General features: G+C 40.8%; 1 protein-coding gene across 5 annotated transcripts in view; it reads left to right on the top strand.

Moving 5' to 3' along the window:
* Positions 1–22,631, top strand: part of MGLL (monoglyceride lipase) — a 72,342-nt gene that overhangs the window by 6,346 nt on the left and 43,365 nt on the right. For all 5 annotated transcript variants that reach the window (XM_026055083.1, XM_026055084.1, XM_026055085.1 and 2 more), the window contains one exon: positions 16,681–16,787. In XM_026055083.1, coding sequence (XP_025910868.1) covers positions 16,681–16,787 — 107 coding nt within the window. The remainder of the gene's footprint in view (positions 1–16,680; positions 16,788–22,631) is intronic.

Genomic DNA, 22,631 nt, shown 5'->3' with positions numbered 1-22,631 from the left:
AAGGTAGCCTTCTTAAAGGAATTTCTAATTCAGTGTCRCTCTGGAACAACACTTTTGTTTGTACTAATGAGGTCAACTTCAAACAAATGCACAAGGGCCAAAATTGTCTGGTGCCAAGTGACTTATATCCGCATAGTTAGTCCTAGGATGAATTCGGTTCCCTACATACACAGTGCACAGGGGAAATAACAGATTTTTGCTTAAGGATTGTCGTTGTCAAATCAACATTCCAGGCTSTACTTGCTGTATTGCTATTGCCTGTGTCTCTGAAGCCTCTCTTCTCCTATTCATCAACTGCATATATGTTCCTTTAATGCTTATGTTCTCTTTGCTCCGTGTGACTGCTTTATTCATTGTGAATGGGGCATCCTTTTGGCATTTCTTCTTCATTTCCAAAGGGTGGGCAAATTAACGAACAAGCTTCACCTAAGAGGGACTCTTTGACAGACAGGAGAGCAGCTTTGATTCTTGCTGTAGATGTTTCCAACAGCTTTCATTAGTAGAATAATTTTTTTCAGTCCCCACAAGAATGTTCCACAGAAACAAATCTGCCTTTGTTTTGCTGCGGAACCCAAGAAAAAAACAAATAAGCTGCTTCATGAATAACAATTGTTATTAAACTGCCCCTTTTGCTCAGATACCTGCACTGTTCAGGTCAGCATCTGGACAGAAGCGTGCAACTCTCCTGTGAAGACAGTGCAGCTTTGTGGACGCTGGTGTGTGAGAACAAGGTGACTTCAGCAGTTCCCTGTGGTGAATCTCAAAGTAGTAAAATTTCGTCCTGGCCCTGAGACAATAGAAGAGAAAGCAAAATCATTCTTAGTGCCACTAACTAGGTGAATTCTTGGGARCTGTGCCTGGTGAATATCATCAGATGTGGTGGCAAAAACATGAGAAAAGAAGACAAATGTTCTTGAGATTGTGTTGCAAGACTGAGTTTCTGCTCCTGATTCTGCCAGAGACTGAAGGCTAAACACACCTTGCTTCTCTCATGCAAATAGTTCATTTCCTAGCAGGATTACAAGCATGGTCAGTACTGGCTTTGTATCRTGACCCTGATGGAATTCCCCTACCTGGACACTCAACAGTTAGTGCCCTGCCTTCCCCGCCTGCCTACTCCCATCAGCTTTTTTTAGCCTGAGCAGGTTCTGCACTGGCTTTCCTCTCAGACTCTATTGCATACATTTTCTTAAGATCACCAAGCTTGGGAGCACTCTAAATAATTAAGTTATTTCTTCAGAGTGACACAATAGCTGAAGCTGACAAACACATCAGTGTTATCAGGGTTCCAGATGCAAGAGTTCTTTATTTCACTAGCACAAGAAAGATACAGGTTTAGACAAAATAATAAAAACAGCTGCACACAGTTCCTTGCCTCAGCTGGAACTCACTTGCTCTTGATCTTCCTTTGGGACTGACCAGCAACTCTTTTAGATCACTGTATGTCCACATCAAGAGCTGGCTGGTATAGTTGTGTTGGCTAGAAGAAGGCAATTTTTCTAGATGCCTGTTGCAGAGGAATTGGCCTGTATTTCCTTGCAAGTTCCCCTCAAGCTGCTATGGTTTTATGCATTTTGGAGCCAGCACGAACATCTGATCTCTTTGTTCTTCTGGGGAAATTCCGTTGTTCTAAGACCTGTCCCTGCAGACACATTTGGCTGAACTGGCTTCCTTAGGTTCAGTCACCCCATTGTCCTAATGTGCTTCCTTCCACTTGAATGGAAGCCATCAGTGTTTAACAACCTTCTATTGTTTCTTATCCAAGAGATGTGACACAACCCTGATAGCAAATGGCTGACTCTTCATACCCTAAAGTAACCAAAGAGAGACTGTTGTATCCTACCCATCAGACTCCATAAGTTATACTTGGGCAGATCCCCTCCCTCATCCCATCTGTTCTACACCCCAAAGTTATATCCTTATCTATACATCCCTACCCCTACTCAAACAGTATGGAGATTCTTACACCATAACAATATGGCTTATTGCTCCATAGGAAGTAAATTACCACTACCAGGGTAAAGTTTTTTGACATCACTAAAACTATATCCTTCCTGGAGTTTGTTCTTGCAGACCAATAAAATCTGACTCATGAAAGAGTCTACTCTTTCTCTACAGTAGAGAACTACTGGTACTGGTACAATAATGCCAAGTACCAACTGTAGGCTTATCCTGACCATAAACACCTTCTAAAGCAACCGGTCCTGGTGGAGTCACTGGGTAGTGGTGTCAGAAAGGTCTCACTATCCAGACGGACAGTAGTACTGCAGGTATGGCCTTGGGAACAGGCAGGGAGCACCCCGTGGAAAGCAGTCCTGATGGCTAAAGTGCACTCTGGTCAGATTTGCCTGCCTCCAAGTCTACTTCTACAGGCTATCCACAAAATAGCTAATAGCAGGAAGATGGATGGGTCTTGGAGTGTGAATATATTTGTTTCTTCTAGTCAGATGCAGTACATTTATGGCCAAAAGGATTCATTATTGTTTTTGCTTGTAGCAGTCGTCATGGCAGATTTTCTGCAAACATAGCTGTTTTCAGTGTCCCAAAACATTGAATAATACCATACTTCATGATTACTTCCATTGGRATAAAAGGGACTTCCCTTCTATGTGATAGACATTTGCTCTTCAGCCAGGATCTGTCTTCATTTGTGTTTGGCAGGCRCTCACTTGATGATGGGAGCCTCTGAATCCTCCCATCCTATCAAAATGATGGCAAAGGCAGATTGCTAGACCTAAAAAACTTTGTGTCAGATAACAGAATAAAGAAGTCAATGAGGAGAAGAGAACAGGCAAAAAACATGGTCAAGACAGTCATTAGCCAGTGACACAATGACCAGTGTTTTATGGAATCACACCCTTAATTTGCCTGTGCTTTGGTTTCCTCATCTAGAAATTGGTATAATCATCCAGGCAAATGATGAAATGGGTTCATTGCAGAGGAGCCTGAAGTCGCTGTATGAAAGTTGCTAGAGAAATTAAGCAATTCTTTGAGGTTTCCTAAAGGAAACCAGTGCTTGCTATTTGAAGACTGCTTGTTGTTTAAAGAGAGATTTTTAAAATCTACGTAGTGATGCATTAGGTGTTCTCTGCTTTTCAGCTACAATTGTCCCAGCAGCAATCTGTTAGAATAAAGAAAAGAGAACAAAAAAAAAAAAAAAAAAAAAGGAAACAAAATATTGACAGCTGGGCTAGAGCCAAACATTTGGAGGTAATAGTATAGTAATCTTGTGTTCCAGTATTGAATATGGGTGGATAAGGAGAAAATGCACAAACTGCTATAGAGTTGATAGACAAAAAAGATTACTGATCTTTTTTCAGGCATCTGCCTGACCTATGTTAAAAAGGGCTTGTTCTGTATGCTTTCCATCTTCCTTGATCAAAGTTGAAGCTTGCAGAGTGGGGAGAAAAAAACCTTAAATCCTTGGCCTTTTTTAGAACAGAAGGACAATTTAATTTGCTGTAAGTATCAGCAGGTTAGCTAGCTCACCAGCTAGAAAGATAAGCTTACTTTTCTTATTTTCAACATATTTTTTACCTTTATTATTCAAAACTACCTCAGTGACGTTTCAAATTCATCTGTCAAAGTCCAGAAATCTGCAGTGGCTTAATTTGCCAGGCTGAAGGAGTGAGGAGTGATGAGGAAGCAGTAAGTAATTAAACTACTGTAGAGATAACATCTAGCTGACTTAATGGTTAAGCTTTTTCTTCTTTTTTTCAATCTTGTGTGAAAGCTAGTCTGCAATATTTGGCATATTAAAAACTGTATTCTGAGCAATATTCATAATCTCATTTCATTAAAAGGATGTTCAAGTGATCAGCATTTGGTCGTCATCTGGCCCTCCACAAGGRGTACTAAATATCTGAAAACATGTTGTCCTGAAAATGCACATATTGTCTTTCTGATATTACTAGCCACACACAGGTTCATTAGGACAGAAAGCTTTTAAAAAATTTACTTTTCCTTCCCAGTTTCACTGTGGCCCAGGACTGGWACTCAGCAAACCTGTGGTGACATTTTGGCTCCACTGGTAAACYGCCACTGATTTCTCTAGAGTCAGGATTTACCATACACTGCATTTCCATCCCTGCCACTGGCATGCTGTATTGCCGTGGACAAGGCTTTTTACCTCTTGTACTTTAGTTTACCTGGCAGTGGGAGGAAAGGTTRATCCTTCCCTGGGATGGGGGAATGGAGTAGAGGACCTTTTGAGGCCCCATTCATTTCTGTGTCCAGTGATTCTACCATAACAATAGTTGCCCCCTTTGTAAAGTGTTTTGATTTTTGTGAATGAGGAGTGTTGTACAARATCCAGCTGTTGTTATTATTTATGCTATTTATTTACTAGTCACATTTCTCCAAGCTGAGGAACTGAAAAAAATCAGTCAGCAGATTCACTTTGTTTATATTGAATTTTACTTTCAATGTTTGGGGAATGTTAATTTGCTAAACACTACTCCTTTCCCTAAAATCAGTAGTTTTACATATTAAGTAGAAGCATTATATCATTCTTAGGCATAGGTTTACACTTCTCTTTTGAAGCTTAATTTAAGGTTTCTGACCATCAGAGGTTTGCTTCTTCGAGTGTGACTTCTCCTGTTACTTTATGGAAGATGGTCATATCACTCAGCACAGCTAAATGTAGCATCAAGGCTCGTTTACATTTTGCTAAATGCAAACCATTTTCAGACATGCCTCTCTTGCCTGTTATTGCATCRGGCCATTCCACGGCTTTGCAGGTAGCCAGCGAGCCTCCCTCTTGCTTGGTGCACACCTGCCAGCTCCCAAGCATCACGCAGGGAACTCGCGCAGTTGCTTCTTGCCTCCTCACCCCCTCCTCTTGTTCACACAGTTACCGAACCCAGGTCTCTCCTCCTGCCCACGACCCACACRGCAAGTGCAATGGATCGACCTGCTTCCGAGACCCCTGTGCCTCTGAAGCTGTGAGAGGCCCTGGTGTCGCTCTGTAGCGATGTAGGTGATGAAACGCTCTTCCCTTCCTGTTCCATGATGTAGCAGATGCAGACATCACATGTGATCCCACACGTGGTGTCTTATAAGTTGGCAGAAGAGAAACTGAAGAGGAAAGACAAAACATCTTCCCTGCTGTTATCACATACATCAGCTCTGGCATTGTGCTGGCAGAGCCAGGACTAGCACTGATGGGGTTAATACTTGTAATACTGAAAGTATTTGCTCTTGATATTGTTAAGGCTTTTTAAAAGTGGTCACAAATATGYGATATTTCTCAGTTTCTGGTGAAGCAATCCACATAAAACACAGCGTTCCCGCAGCAGAATAACAGCTTGTGGTTTAAATAAATGTTGTTATTTCTGCCTTGCTGTAGGTGTACATGTATGTTTTGGTTCGGTGACTGCCAGATACTGTAAATGAGTATTGATTTCCTTTTCTATTTTAAGCTTTACTGCAGAAAAGGCATCCCACATGCCTTTAGCTTTCTTTGATGGTACCTAAAGTGACTGCAGCCAAGGGCATATCTAACTAAATACTCTTTTATTTTATTTTTATTACTCATTCCCATTCTAGCAGTTGCACCCCAAGCTGGTCAAGGCCTCATTCAACTTCTGGTGTTTAAAGCTATTACATCTAGCTCTTTTTCAGATTGAATCAACAGGACAGTGTTTAAAACTAGTGGCAAGAAGTTCCTTATTTACATTAGTGTGGCAGCCCTTACTGCCATAGGTGAAGCTGCCTTGGTGTTAGAAATGAAAGAACGTTTTAGGAAGCAAGCCTGCTGAGCTAAAGTCTTTGGACAGATAAATTGACTCAGTGTGACCAAGAAATAACACAGACTTGGATTTGGCAATGGTAGACAGAAGTCTCTATCCATTTGTTAATGTGTAAATCATCTGTAGATAAACCACTGCATCTCAACGGTATTTCAAATTTACGTTGATTCAAAGCATGAATAAATGTTTCAGCCTTTAAAGCATATGTTCCAGTAATCACTGTCTTAACAGGATTACTGTATGTCACGTTTAACTGTTTACATTCAACTTACTCTCCTACCTCAAGTCTGTGGCAAACATGGAATACTAAATTAATTAGAACATGCTCAAAGCCTTGGCAAACGCTTTGCCTGTGACATTACTAATTTCCCAGAGGAATAGTTCCTAATATTGATTTTGACACAGCCTGTAAAATCTCTCTCTGCATAGATTCTTTTCATAGCTGGCCAGTGTTGAAGTGCAGCTCTGGGATATGCCGAGAGAGGATTATTCATTGGAAATTAATGTGCTTAATCTCAAAGTATGTTAAAATATACATAACTGCTTTATGATTAAGAAATCAATCCTTGAGTTTCTGTCTCTAAGTTTATAGGATAATTCCATACTGGCTTTTGGAAAATCACTCAGAAAAAGATTGGCTTGAGGAGACTCAGGTTATCTGTGACATCGATTTGACTGAACTTGACTTTTTACAAGTTAGTCTTTTTGTTAAAGATACCCAATTAAGATTTCTGTCAACAGAGAAGACCACAGACAAAATTGGACGAGAAAGGTAAATGTGAGGAAGGGTAATTGCCTCTGTGCGGGAAGTAATCAAGAGCTCCTTAGCACATTATGGTGGAATTGCCTAGTTACAAACCATACTATGAGGTCTAAGTATTTCAGGGAACTGAGGCTTTATGTTCTGCTTCAAACCACTGCCATAGATGGGAATTGTACAGTCAGTGCTTTATTAAAAATAATAATATCATACTATCTCAAGTTCACAGGACAGGTAAAGTGTCATGTTCTTACTTGCTCCTTACTTATTCACAGCTTTCTTCCAAGCCAGTGGAAGACTTGCCCAGATAAACCCAGAATGCCTGACCCTAGCCCTTCAGTTGTATAGTTTTTGTTGCAAGGAATGACTTGAAAACAGTCTGACCCTCTTGTGCCAGATGTGTGCTTTTCAGTTTCTTCCGTATAGAGGTACCAGGGTGTTGGTCTGAATTCTTCCTTTAATAACTTTTTCAATATTGCGTGTCATGTGTTATCAGTACCATCCGCTCAGTGAGATAACAGCCTGAGCCTGGAGATGATTAGAGCCACGGCTTGAGTCTAAAATGCGAACAAACCCATTTTAAAGAACAATTGATTTTCAGGGAGACTGTCTGTGAAGAAGCCCTTGCTCAGATGAGCCCAAGTTCAGACTGCTAGTGATGTCCAGTTCCTGCATGAAAAATAGCTTGTGAAAAATGTGAAGCCAGCATAAGTCTGCAGACGTATTTTAGAGGACTTTAAGAAACAATGCTTAACATTAAGGAAAGGTAGTGTTCTCTACACCACTTATGATTTGTCTCTGAGAAAAAGCACTTCTTAGGAAACATTTGAGAATAACCAAGCAAGCAAACATGTTACTAGCACTTAAAAGTCRCCAAATGCTTGTGTGGCCTGAACCAGAGGAATGGCTTTACTAAGTAATTTCCATCATTTGAAAYCTTCAAATGCTCAACTAGAAGTGCTGGAGTTGATACAGGAATACTGCAGTCTCATTCCGTTTTCTGTCCTATGTAAGAAGGTGAGATTAGATAGTCAAAATGATCTCACTGGGGCTAGAATGTAATATGGGGAGCAATCTTGCATGGACTAAACTAATCTCTTAATCAAGCAYACCTTGTTCCTAACTAGAAAGCCAGCTTGCTCTTTTAGGGTTCAGCTGGATTTGTCAAGCTATAAGCTTTTAGGAGCAATAAGTAGTAGACTTGCATTGTCGCTGGAGCTACTAACAGTGCTCTGAATATACCTGGACTGCAGGTGAACCGAGTAAGAAGGAACCATTTTTATACAGCTACTTTGGAAGAGAATCATACTTTTATGCAAAATAGCTTTTTGGTTGTTCAGTACAGATTTAGTCCTGAACTGCTTAGTAGCACTGAGTTTAAGTGATAGTGAGTGCACAGAATAAAGCTTCTGGCCCTTTAATTGCGGCTCGCTCCTGCTTTGAAAGCGCAGTCCATTTAATTACACAAGCTTTTCTTTTTCCAAAGCTTTGGCTCACCAGGCAGTGCCTGCATTTTGATTTCAAGAAAAAACTGCTGCAAGACTGTCTAAACTGTAATTTTTGTCACTTTGGGAATCTTTAGAGGTTTGGTACAAGCCTCTTACAAGAGGARGAGGAGGTCTGCAAAAACTGCTCTTGCTTTTACCCTCTGTTTGTTGGTTCTTCTTTGAGCATCGTGATCCCACAGCCATCTTCCATCTGCAGTGACTTTGCTTACAAGTAAAAATGAATTTTGAATAAAATGAACAGGAAGCATCTTATTTTCCTGATTTCCAGGGGGATTTATGTTCACAAATTCCTTTACTTCTTTGAATATTCCCCCTCTACACCTTAAAACTAATCTAAAAAATTTGGGTGTGATTTCAGATCGACTTGAATTTTGCAGCTGATGGCTTCTCTTTAAATAATGCTTTGCACAGTCTTCTGAGAAAGACACTGAATGCTTTGTGCATTCATCCTTGTAGCTTCCCTTGGGAGATATGACCTCCATTTTCTCTCTCTTGTGCACAAGGAGGTGAACTGGGTTGCCCTTGTAACACGGAAGGTCTGCGGCTGAGCAAAGTACAGAACAAGCGTGTCTGATTCCAGTCTTGCTGGCAGCCCAAAGAGGAGGCAGTTCAGCTGAACTGCCCTGGCTCGCCCACTGTAACCCATTCCTCGGTCCGGTGGGCGTGAGCAACGCCTGCACTTGTCTGTTTGGAAATAGAAGTCATAATTCTCCTCCCAAAGATTCCAGTGAAAATAGGAATTAAACCAGTGCGCTCTGTACAATGGCAGCAGCATGAGGAAAATGCAGCTCCAAGACCTGAGCTGCCTGCATCTCCAGAGTGCTTGTCTGTCTCATAAATGTAGGGCAGAAGACCCTGCGGTCAGTCAGTTCTGCCAGGGAAAATCCCATCTCTGTTGTCAAAGTGGGGGAGTGTCTCCCTGAGGCAACCCATGTAATCCTAGAATCCCTTCTCTTCGATTTTAGCCAAGAAAGGAGTGGAAAGATCCTGCCCATGAATTTTAAATTACACACCATGCATTTCACCTCTGATCTCAGCCTTGTGTCCACTAAAATATAACTTCAAAGCTTCCTTTAAACAAAATACAGCTGGTCTCAAATGTTGACTTTGCAGAGATTTGTCTGGAGCCATGCAGTTGCAGGTTCAACTAATTCCTTCCATCCCACCCCCACCTGAAGTTTCCTTCATCTCTTCCCTGTAGTAGACCACTCATGAGTTATTCTCAGTGAGGGCTTGCTTTTCCAAGAGCTCCAATAAATCAGCATAAGCTGTTTCTCTGCATTGTTTCATGCTGGCTCTAGCTGGATCTGTGGAGCCTTTTGTACTGAAATCTATCTGTGCTATGCAGTTCTGTCTCTGCTCTACTGATTTAAAATGTCTACCCTCCCAGGTGTTGTTGAATAACCTGCCCATTTTACACCTTCTGGAGGTCACATGTCAGTTCTAAAATCTCCTCCTAACACTATGCAGATGAGGAATTGTTGCAACTTTAAAATTTATTACGAGACTAGACTTGCAGTCATATGTGTGTGGAGTTACTGAAGTCAGCAGAGTTGCTCATGAAATCAAGGTGCACAGATTTTAAGACTGAGCCCTAAGTCTCTATCACGCTAGTCAGAGAGATGCTGTCCAAACTAAGAGCAGTCCCTTTGGGGCTGGCTTGAAGGGGAACTTCCATTCCCAAGCCTGAGTGGAAGCAGAGTTTGCTGGAAGGGTTTATTTTTTAATTGCCAGTTTGGKTACTGGCTGGGAATGAAACTACTGATTCTACTAGAACAGATCAAACCACCTTAAACACAACTAGCAGAATCTTAATTCCCACAAGCCCTATTAAATCAAGGGGAAATGTTGTAGTGCGAGTGTAGTGCACAGTCCTTTGGCATGTCCTGTGGTGCTCAAAGGTTTTTCACATGTTGAGCTACTACAGGAAGGATTCTTGCCTCAGYCTGTCTGCTTGGAAGAGGTGAACTTCCCCAAATTAGGAGCCATGTGAGATATCCATCCGGATGCTGTACAGTTTGCAATTTTGGGAGAAGGTCAATAGGGACTCTACCAGGCATCACTCTTGCTATTCTGACTTGCTCTTTCTCCTGAGTTGTGAAAAGTAGCATTAGGACTGCTCAGTGTGGTTACATTGTTAAACTCTAATGATAGCCAAAAAAGAGAGGACTACCCAGATTATGGACCTGCATGGCAAAGCTGAGCATAAATGGGCCAGTATAGCAGAGGATAGGAATGCATTTCCCAAAAAAGCTGAGCAAGAGAGCAAGCAAAGCTTTTGGACTTAATTGCTCCTTGAAACAGGGCTTGAAATTAGGAGCAAAGTTATTGCCTCTTGTCATTCTCAGTGCCTTCAGGGGGACATAACTATGTGTGTTCCTTAGAGACAGGACGACTGCATCAAGGTACACACCTGACTCCATCATAAATTTCCTTGTCTAGCTGGAGTCACCAGGCTGAATTCTTGGCTAACCGCTTAAATCACAAGCACACCCAATGTCAGTGAAACTGCCATAGCTTTTAGCAGTCTTTTCAGGTAGTCAAGTTCTATCAGGGTCACTTTGGGCCGTAGATCACCTCAGAACAAAAAGTGCAAAAGCTAACTCAAAAAGCAGATGCAGAGGCATCCTCCTGCCAAACTTTAAGTCTTATGGCCAAAGCAAGAGGTTCCGGAGCACTCCAGAGAAAAGGTAACTAATATCTGTTACAGTGAACAAAATATTTTTTTGACTGTGTGTACTTGGAAATGATTGGTTGGAGCTTTCCAAAAAAGCTAATCTTTAACCAAATACCAAGGGTAAAAAATCGGAATCATGGTTAAAGCTTAACAAAGTTGCAAGCTGCTGAGTGCATAATCTTGTTATGGGAAAGGTAACTAAGCCTCATCATCAGTGAGGATCACTAACCCAGCTAACAAGAGAACAYATACCTGTAATTGATCTTCCATGATAATATATTGTGGGAGCAAAATAGATATGACATTACATTTTTTTAGCAAGTTAAAAGACTCTGCTGCCAGCTATCCATGCGCCTGTCCAAAAATGCCATCACTGACATGTTTTTGGTAACTAAGGGTTCATTGTTCATTTCAGTTCTAAGAATCAGGCTCGTGACAACTACAAGGGACCTAACAAATCAGCTAGGACAACAAAATGGAATGTAATACTTAATTTCGGTAAGCCAGTCATTTTCTGGCAGCCTAGCTAACTCAGAACGTTTCTATCAGCTACTTTTTAAAATTACTTTAGGAATTCAGTGTCAAGTATTCCAAACTGCAAATGTCAGGTGTTCTTCGTTAGAGTTGATCTGGTTCTGCATACGTAATAATAAATGAAATGAAAATACAATGAAATTGTCTAACACAGAATAACATGGTATTAGCTTAAGTTGCAAGGGTCTAATTCAGGAAAGCACTTTTGCAAGTGGTTAAATCAGCCCTTACTCAGGACAGCATTTATATACCCTTTTTTAACTTTAATCTCGTATTTTCTAAATCCTAGTGAATGTCATGATTCTAAGGGAGTTTCATGATGTTAAGCAAATACTTAAATATTTTTCTGAAGAGAGATGCTTTTGAATGGGGTAGAAGAGATTGAATTTTTTATATATGCAGTCATAGAAAGCTTTTCTTCAGTTCTTTGTTCTAAGCCCAGTGCTTTAGTTTTTTYCTGATGATAAAAGAGCACGCACAGGGTCTTACAGAAGTGCCTCTGGCTRTGGAGGACTCAAGATGTTAAAATTGTATCATCCCACTCACAGCTTCGCTTGTCCAGTTCAGTTCCAACATGATTTTTGTGGCCCTGTCTCAGCTAATAAAATAAAGCAAGAATATGTCTTATGTGCTAGCAGGGTCCAAGTCCTAAATTTTGTTTTTGGCCTGCCAGATTTCATAACATATCAGCTTTTAGATGTAGTTTCAAGRTATGTTTTTTCTAATGACAGAGGCCTGGTTTAAAAGGGCTCTTGTTCGTTTGCCTGAGTTCTGTGCTACAGTTTATTTATTTCCCTCTCAGTTTTTCTGTTGCAAGTGATTGTGAAATTGCATTATAAACTGAATGGGTGAAATAATCTATAAAGAATTGTATTGGCACAGCAGAGGAGGAAGTTAACTGTGGTGCAGAGGTGGCAACATGTGGCCAGTAATAAGGAAGGTGGGAACCTCTAAAACTAGTTCTGCTATTGCACCTCTGCCTGAATTCCTGCCCTGCAAGAGCCGCTCCCCACTGGCCCAGGGACCAATGTCCTACTCTTCTGATGAATTTTGCTTAAATACCTAGCTATAGAGAAGAAGTAATATATTAGTTAGCTGTAGTTATAGTGATTAGTATGCAAGGGTTGAAAATAGTTTAAGCTTAGACTAACTGGTGACCTCTCAGAGAAGCAGGACAGAGAGAGACAGTGCATTCATATGCTTTCACGCACACCAACTTTCATTGCATCGTGACATAGTCTGAGTTCTACCACTCCTAGCTACCCTTATTCAGGAAAGTATGTGTGCATGTGCCCGATACCAAGTGCAYGTGCAGCGTCTCTGTGTATTGTTTACTTAGCAAGGTGTGTTTGCAACACAGAAAGAGGGACTGTTAAGAGTCATGGGTGACTGACACAGTGGAGATGTGGAAGCAGGGAYTGGCCACTGGTATATACCATCACCTCCTATGGAAGATAAGTAAACACAACCAGTACTTGATTTGAACAGTAAAAAACAAATATCGTTCTGCCCCCTCATCATGCTAAGTAACCCCATCTGTTTGTTAGGGTGTGCAGTACCAGGAGATAGAAACCTGCAGTGGGGAGGCAGGAGGAAGAGGCTGTTGGAAGGGCAGGGATCTGTGAAAATTACTGGTTTTGCAAACAGCAGTTAATAAATTGATTTCCTTTAATRGCCATAGTTGTTACTTACATTAGCTAGGTGAGAACTAGCACGTGGATGCCTACTCATGCTACCGCTCRCACCTTGGCTTTGTGTGCAGGCACACCTAAAGACTCCAGAGAATTGTGCTGTTGTGTAATTAGATGCCAGCTAGGAGCCTTCCTGAACAGAAGCCAAAGCAGTGCTATGTGGAGATGTTTAGCAATTGCAGTTCCGTCAGCCAAAGCCAGCTGAAGCATCCAAACATACATGAAGGTTCCCCTTCCTAGGGTTACAGACCCCATGAAATTCCCAGGGGTTCAGCCATAGATCAGCCTTCACACAATGTTTTCTGCCTGAGACATGCCAGTTTCCAAGGATTTCACCAGYGGCATTACAAAAGCTGGAGATGAAGACATTTCTCCCCAGGATCAATTTCATACAAGACCAACTACGCAAACCTTGTTTAAACAAGACGTCTATTGAGGTCACGCACAGAGGCACTGTACTGCTACAAAATCTTAAAGCCTGCAGGGTTTCTGTATTATTTTAAATGACTCATAGAGACCCCTCTATTGAAAAGTCTCTGATATTCTGTTATGTATTTCTTCCTTTTCAGCCATTGTGATAGGAAAGAGCACACTGTGATTTGAGAGCAGGGGTGTCTACAAAAATGTTTACATACAGTAAAGAAATGCTGTCAGTCAATCTAATCACTTGCTGTATTTTCATGCCAGCTTGCTAGTGAAAATATGCGCACCATATATTTGTTATACTGCCTTCAGGTGTTGTTTGCCAAATCTAGACTTGTTTTGTAATGAAAAATGGAGGATTACATGAAAGAGCTGAATCCTTCAGTCCTTGCTCAGATGATGCTCATACTGATTTCACCTTTTCAAGGCTGTTTAATGTATGGGCCCTCTGCTTACACCTTAAGGCTGGACCTAGAAACCTGTGTAGGGGTGACTTAATTTTTAGTCAGTAAAGCCACTCACACTTTCTATTGAACAACAAAGAGGATCTACTTCTATTTGGAYGTAACAACATGGGAATTTTACTCCTTATTTCTGACATAACATATTTATATAACAAAACTTTAAAAAATATCTAAGTTCTCTTTACAGTCACTGGCATTAGGGCTTTTAAGGCACAAACATTCACAGGAATTGTATTCAGTGTTTTGCAGGCAAATAATAACCCAGGTCTCTTTCCTGTGGTGTCCAAAGTCTCAATTCCGCAATGCTAGACAGTTGCCTTCCTAGAATGAGAACTAGTCCTGAGGAAAGTTTGCAGGATCACCTTATGCCTCTGGAGCATAGAGTTTTTTCTCTTCTCRCTGGTTTCACAGAAGATGAGGGGGCTGAGCATCTTGCAGGATGCTGTCAGGCAAAATCATGGTGCTGCTTCAGTGTGAATGAAAGCAAAATTAGGCCTTTGCTGTCAGGGGGGATGAAATAACAGCAAGCATTTCCTGACAGAGCTCTCTTTACCAGCTTCCCATTAGGTTTCATTCACTTGATGCATTTCAGTTCATACATTCAAATAATATTTCTCTGAGAAATCAAGGGCTGTATTCAGTCAGCCAAGTTGCACCTTAATCTCTGTGCCTAGTCAGCAGAAAAAACACAAGGTCTCTAAAAGGTAGCAGAAGGCTTCAGTAAGGCAGTAAGCAGGGAAGCTGTCAAAAGCCAGCTGATAGGAGGCGTAGGCAGAGAGACATAGCCTAACTGATTCTGCTGAATACCAGGGCAATGAGTACACAGGAATTGTCTCTCACATTTCCTTCCTTAATTTCTGCATCAGAGTCCTAGGCAAGCGGTGCCACTCCTTGCAGTACTGCAGAGTCCAGAGTGTGCAGGTTGATACCCCAGCCTTGTTTCACCTGCCGCTCTTCGTCAGCAGTTCTGAATGCCTGACAGATCTGTCAGTCCCAGACTTAGAGACTGTGGTGCCAGCTCCTTAGGTTACCCAGGACCAGGTCTGAAATCCCAGATCATTATGTATGGGTGGAGAGAGAAGCATTTGGATGGTGTCTCCAATTCTCAGGGGCATGTATAAAATAATGACTCGCTACACCAGCACTAGCTGGAATCTTTCTGCATGTCTCTGGGAGAGATAGGATACACAAAGCAATGATGCCCCAGCTGCAGAAAGTTAATAGTCTCTACTGTGGTATAAGCAGTGTCTCCATCTCTTTGGTATTTGGATTTGTAATAATATGTGTTGCACTCTAGCTTGGACATCTGACAGACATCCTGAAATCCTGACTGTCTGGCAAGTGCATTGATAATTTCACAAATCTGTTGACAAGGGAAGATGACAAGGGAAGAAATGAGTGCTCCACACCAATCATATTGAAACCTTTAGTGACATTAAAAAACATTTGTTAGGTGCAGCAAGTTAAACATGGAACATAACCTAACCTCACCATTGCTAATTAGTATTAGACAGAAACCAGAGCTTCTTTGCATTGCTGCTTTAGCTTTTGCTGTTTGCTCTGTAAAATCCTTCTGGTTTGGATGGATGCTCTTTCAAGTTGTCTAGCATTAGCAAATACTTTGAAGCAGATGCTAATCAAAGAGCTAGAGCAGTAGTTTCTRCATCATCCAACATCATTTTTTGGTTTAAATATATTAAGATCAAAGCAGTTTATTCCAGTGAATACGCTGTCTATAAATGTATTCAAAACCTTGATCAAAATAAAGTTGAGGAATTCACTAGCTGTAAACTGGTGTTGTTCTTTTATATTGTCAGCTCATTCAATGTTTAGTTGTTAATGTACTGAAAAACCTTAACTCGTAGCCTTCAGTCAGTTTTGTGGTTGCTGATGTTCTGATGACAGATGCTACTTTTAAATGAACAAATTAGGTTTACGTTGCTAAAGCTGGATTTCAAAAAGTCACCTGTCAAATTCAGCAAAACTTATGTGATGTCCTTGCTACTTTTGCTATAATAATTCTTTACAAATTTTGCCTGCTAAAACAGTGAGACATTTCGTTCAACTTTAATCACACTCATTTGATGATATTCCAGTGAAAATTAAACACCATTGATAAAACTGGAATCTTTGAAGATGAGTATTTGCATAATGCCTTTCAAAAAGAAGTGTATATTAGATTGTTTATTTTATGATCCCTGGCTATAGTTGTGCTCTAATTATATAAGAGTCATTTTAATCACCAAAGTGAAACAACTGTTTGCAGTAGAAACCAGAATGGTAAAATTACCAGAATTTGGGTCAAAAGATAAAATTCCAAACTCCAACCAAAGTTCTGCATTCTATTTGAGACCTATTCTTTAGCTGAAATTTCATCTTTAGCAAGACTCTGTAGCATCAATGTTACAAGCTAAAAAGTTAAGGACAACATTTGTGTTTGAAATCAGGGAGAAATACCAATCCCAGTTTAAATCAGTGGCAACACTTCTACTGTAGGAGCAGCAGTAGAAGCCTCCAGCTCAAGATGTGGTTAGCTAGGTCAAGAATTTTTGCTGATGCCCACCTGCATCTTCAACTTGYAGAAGACCATGGTGGCAGACAAATGGAAAAGAGTAATATGTCTGTCCCGTATGCATCTGTCTTCTATATATCCTACTACCACCAAGCCACCTGGTGAAGCAGGTTGATGGTAGATCAGGATGGCAATTTGTGCTCCCCTGTTAAAATCCACCTCAGCCATTATTTATTTGCCTTATATTTGTTGATGTCTGAAACGCTGTTGCTAAGTTTAATACACTGTTCTTACTTGCAACTCTGAAGCCTTTGTGGGATGATTGCCAAGTTAACTATTTATACCTTCATGCTCCATTTAGGGCCCTCGTGTTTATTGCTCATGGTGCTGGGGAACACTGCGGCCGTTATGATGACTTGGCCCAGAGACTGACAGGACTTAACTTGTTTGTATTTGCCCACGACCATGGTGAGTAGTCTAAAACAGCACTTGATTTACAGCAGCTCAGGACTTCAGGGAGGCAAATGTCATTAAAGCTACCCAGCAGTGAGAGAAGAGTCAATAAAATATTTATACCACAGCAGAAAAGAGAAAGGTTATTTTGATACTTTGTGAAGATCTGCATATTGAATCTATAACATAGCCACCTCGGTTCCCTGAGTTTTCCTCAGCCATGTCATTGACATTGCTAAGGCTATTTTAACCTCTCCTTATGGGACTACTTCTCTTTTGCCTTAACGCTGGTGGGGTGGGGTGGGGGATGTGCATTGCTGAAGTGGGACTAGGAGCTATTTCTGCTGGAGTCACGCTCACCGTTGTCCTAAATGATCCCAGAGGGAAGACTGAAAYGACAGCATAGCTTGCATACGCACATACAACTAAACAGATCCACCTTGGGATGTGGACAGACGGGGAGAAGACACTGACCTTTGGACACATCTCCACAGTCCAGTAGAGACACCAGAGCTGGCTGTATACACATCAGCTCTGATGAGAAAGCAGCATGCTTGAGTTTGTGCAAGGCTGGACTAACACAGCAACACTACTTCAGCCCCCAGCCAGTAAGTCTGGGCAGTGCTGTGCCATGGCCCAGCATCTGCTAGCTTGAGGAGCTCTGCACTGTGCTCCATTCAGTGGTGTAGATATGTTGGATATTACCAGATCTGAAGCACATGAGCTGGGACATCCTGATAATATATTTGAATCATCTATCCTGGTCATTTGATAGCCTCTTCTCACACCTGCCTTGATGCCTTGATGCCTTCCATGTACCTGGAAGTCTTGTTTTGTTTTTATCCTTGTGGATTACTGTCTTCCTGCAAGAGTCACTCTAGAAATTAACAAAATGAAACAATTGATTAAGGGTGACAGTGGACAAAAGGTAAAGTCAAAACCTGAGCTGACAGGTGAAGTGGGATGAATCTCAATTAGTGTAATCCTGATTTCCTTCTAACAGATCCTCCACTGACACTGGAAGGTATAATGCAATTTACTTGGTTGAAACTGAGACTGAAACCTACCCCTAGATCTCAAAGACAAGATCYCTGAATTTAGGATTGAAGCATCCCTCTCCTCTGCATGCTGTAGAAATCAGAGCATTAGAGACGTTGTACCATTTAGTCKTTAAGAGCAGAGGCAAAACCTCACTGAATCCAATCACATTTGTTCCTGTGACTCCCTTTCACTCCCAGCACTGCCACTGATGAGCAGAAATTAACCCTCTATTTTCCCTGAAAAAGAAAGTATCTGGTCCCCAGGACAGCTTTCAATTAAAATAAGTAAAAACTGTGTGATTTTCTGGAGAGTTGATCATCTGTTATATACAGGGCTGGCTTTACAATGGTAGTTGACCCACTCAGAAGCAGCTTTGCTTATTACGTCAGTCTGTTTCTCCTCATATAGGGACAATTTTTTTAAGTGTTGGTTGTTCATTTCGATACACTTCTTTCTGATTGAGACCTAGGCTAAGAGGAGGCTCATCAGGTTTCATGTGTGCAGTAATCCCAGTGGAAAGTGTCTCCATTCCTTTTTGTTTATCTATACGGCATAAAGTTCGTGAGAAAAACTGCAGAGGAGACCTCATGCTGTGTACTCTGTTGCTGCTGTTGCCACCTAGATTTATGTTACTAGACCACGGAGAAGCTATGAAAAAACTTTCTGAACTCCAGGACACACAAACAATTTGTTCAAATGTCAGAGACCGGCACTCTGGGCCTGCATGGGACTGTGGTTGCTTGCTGTGCGTGCTTATCATGCCTGCTTTAGTTCCTTGTTCCCTTAAAACTTAATAAATGTTTTATGTAGTGGAGTTACAATAAAAATATTTGAAGGAACAAACCTAGAAGAAGCAATAACACATTGTATTTTATGGCAAGGATTTGATAGGGAAAATGCCTCATCTGTAGATGGAAAAATAGCTTTCAAAGTGGAGGTTCTTGTCAGACATTATTGTGCTGCATAAGAAGACATTTATTTGCTTTTTTTCCCTTGAATATCTTTTTGTCTAGAGAAGCATAAATATTSTATATTTTTTTCTATAGACTAGTGTTGCTGGATTAATTGCTTTACTACAATTAATACAATTCTGGTTGTTCATGCCAGTTAATAACTCCATTCTCCCTGTCAAGCTCACAATATTTTTCTGTAAATTCAGTCTGGTTTTCTTTATCAGCAATAGGGAGAGGGAAAAAAGGAACCTGAAAGCAGAACAATGGAAACACAATTGTACAACACAAAGAAGCTAAATTAACTGAGATTAGACACGGGACAAGTTAGAAAGACAATTATTTTAGGCTCTGTAAAATAATCTTTGCACCTAAATAARTAAGCAGTGAGGATAAACCTTCTCTGGTGGAAACAGGTTACAGCCCTAGCTGGATGCCAGCATGAGCAGAAGGCCASATGCATCCCCACTGCGAAACTGCTCAGATCAGACTGGGAGGCTTATAGCTTTTCTCCACCATTTTGTCCATTCTAAATCACCTCACAAGCATGTTCCCTCTTTGTATCCTGTTCTTTAGATATCGTTGTGTAATATTAATTATTTGATTGCATTAGCGAAGTAATTGCTTTCTGTTCCCCAACTCTTGCAGTGATTCTGAGTCTTATGATCTTGGTGTAGATTATCTGATCCGGACATTTATTCTGATTTGGAATACTCGTGACTAAAATTCCTAACATAGTCACATTATCCTTGCAGTTATTAATGCAGTTCCACAGTGTGGCTAGCATGATTTCCCAAATGAGTCAGGAAGCTACTGTAGTATGTGTGACTTGACTGGGTTATATTGTATCTATCCTTCAGTCAAAAGAAGGAAAAGTAATTTCCATTTATACTGCCRACTCTATAAATGTTTATCCACTGCTTCTAAATCTTGCTGAAGGCTGCTCCACACCATGATTTCCTGTTATGCAAGGCTACAGTGAAAAGGTTGGYACTTCACAGAGTGACAATATTCACCCAAATCCGAGTCTTACTTTTGACAGTGAAAAGGTAGCACTAGCTCAGTTCTCTTAATATCCCAGGATTTTAAGTATATCCCAGGATATGTTATTTGTGCATTCACTCTTTTGGATACTTCGTAGTAAGCCCAAGTAATCCTGAGACTGCTGTACCTTGAAACTTCCCACAGTGGTGATGAAAGCTTAATTCCAGGAGACCTCTTAACCCCCTCTTACACATGATATTATTAAATTGTTTTGTTTTATATCTATTCCATGAAAGAGGAAAATGCTATTTCTTTGTAATGTAGCATTTTGTTCCGTTATATCTTAAATTTTTGTGATTTCTTATGTGATAATGTAGGTTATAAGCAGGTAACAGTTTCCCATGGTTTCTGAGATTACTTGGAATGCAGCTCTGTGAAGGCAGAGTTAAGGTTGCTGAGATGACCTTGCTATGCATGTCTATGAGTTTTAGCTACTTTGAAATGAGATCTCACCTTTCAATTTCCTTTCTCTATTATTATTATTTTATTATGGCATCACATCYGTGAGGTTGCCTTCACATCAGTGATTCCTGACATCATCCTATTTCGGATGGAAATGGTGTAACATTGATAAGTTTTCTGTATTCTCTCTAACACAACTCATAAGTGGAAATTCAAGCTTTTTCAAAATTCTGATAGAAAAAGAGACAGAARAACATTTATTAGGTTATTGGCAATCAATTTAGGAAAGCCCTCTTAGAAGGAATTCCCATGGGAGGTTCATCAAACTGGGGTGATATTATAATTCTTCAGTAAGTTATAGACAGATTCCAGTCTGGGAAACAAGCTTTAGTTATAATGCAGTATTTTTAGGGATCTGTAAGGCTAAAAGCCAAAGAAAATAAAAGTAAAGGATAGAGAACGTGGCTTTGTTTTCTCGTACCAAGTATTTTCAGTTGTTAAAGCACACGACGTTCCAACTATCCTCATCTCACTTCCTATAACGTTTCATTTGCTGAGCTCTTACTCACTTTAGTAGCGTTATATGGCCAGAATCCAGAACAACCACAGTTTCACCTTCAAAAGCAAGTGTCAACTAATAGCAATTACAAAAGCATTTCCAAGATGCAAGGGTCACAAAAATGTGTTCACTTATCTCTTATGCTTTTCAATAACAGTAGTGCAATCCCTCTTTTTCACTTGGACTTGCATGTGCTTCTTATGGGTAATGTGGCTATCTTATAAGAAGATGAGGAAGAAAGGTGAAATTTTTAGCCCTAACCACACAGCAGTTCTTGGTCTTTAGATTTGCTTGAGGACAGCCCCTCAAAATACCCTCTCACTCAGGCAGAATAAAACCTCTACCTGTCTTGGCACGTGGCGACCTTCTACTCTTTAACCCACTTTGAAGCTGGTGAATTTCCCAGTTTTAAGTTATGTGTAATGTTGGATCRAAGCAAAGGGAAAGGTTGCAGCTCTAACAGCTTATTCATATTCCTTAGATGTTTCTAACTGAAGTTCAGCTTTCTTTTTTAGACCCACTGCTACTTTATGTGTGGTGAGCATTTGTGACGGGTTAGAAGGTCGCTCTCAGACACCTACTGCTGCTTGTGCTCCCCATTAATTTTCTCCCTGGTTTCTCTATTTAACAAAGCACTTATTTTTAAAAAGTAGAAAATAGCTGGAGATTTAAAAATGCATCAAATATTAGTTGGTTTTTTTTTAAGTGATTGCTATGTTGTTCTTGCAACTGTTAAAAGACCATTTTGTTGATGAGAACAGAAGGCTTTTATTTATTCATAGTACTGGGAAGGATTGATCTACACAGAAAGGTTAAAAAGGRCTAAACATGGACAAACTGGGAGGGGGGAAAATGTCTAAGAAGGATGTCAACATTAGTAAGARCAAGAATTAGGATAGTACTGCAAGTGAGAAATAACAGCTTAGGCAAAACAGAGCAAGGGAATGTTCCTGGATAGCAGTACTCCCTGATGATGTGATCAGGCGGGCGTTAGGGTGATCTCCAGGGACAGAGTAAGGACAGTCCTGGCAAGTGTTATTCAGAGCAGGTTTGCATACAGCACATAGCAAAACTCTTCCTTGGTGTCTATTACCAAGGCTGGGTGTGATCCCAGTTACCCTTAGCAATCTGTTCTCTTTCTGCTTCCTGTGATTCAAAGATCCTACCTCACTGCAGCAGGAAAAGTTTAAACTGCTTTTCTGCAGAGACACAGAAGAGAATAACATACATTGTTTGCATTTCCTTTGACAGGAGGCTTACAATGGGCTGAGGGTATTTTTAAGAGAAGGGCTCCTGGCCTTCAGCATGATACTTGAACATTTCTGGGAAATAAAATCTTCCGTACTAAGTACTGGAAATAACCCTGGATATGGAAACATTAGTGTGTGCAGGAGTACAAAATGACTGTTCTCCACCTGAATTCTGTTCTTATTCATGTCCACCACAGCAGGAAGGACCTCACACAGAACTGGGATTTGCTTGCACTAGAAACTCGTACTGCTTTAACTATACCAACAGACAAGTTCTGAGCAGTTAGATTGCTACTGATGTGCTCATCCTAAGACAGATGTTCTCTTTGACTAGAAAAGAGACTATAGCACTAGCTGTTGTCCCGTATCAGCGCATCCTCTTTAGGGCTTTCACTGAAGTCGTGAAAGTTGTTCTACTAGGAGAATTTCATAATGTGCTGCTGAGCCCCAGGCATAAATGCAGGGGGGTCCTGGTCCTACTGCACACTGTAGGCAGAGCTCTTGTAGTAGAGTAGTACACGTGGTTGCAATGAGATCTGCAGTCATGCAAAACCTCGGTGTTTTCCACCCCTCCCCCCCCCCGCAAGTGTCAGGTGGGGTGGTAGTGGTGAAA

Source organism: Apteryx rowi, unplaced genomic scaffold (genome assembly GCF_003343035.1).
Source record: "Apteryx rowi isolate R43461 unplaced genomic scaffold, aptRow1 scaffold_98, whole genome shotgun sequence".
NCBI lineage: Eukaryota > Metazoa > Chordata > Aves > Apterygiformes > Apterygidae > Apteryx > Apteryx rowi.
The sequence above is the reverse complement of the archived record's forward strand: the minus strand, read 5'-3'. Positions and strand labels throughout refer to the sequence as shown.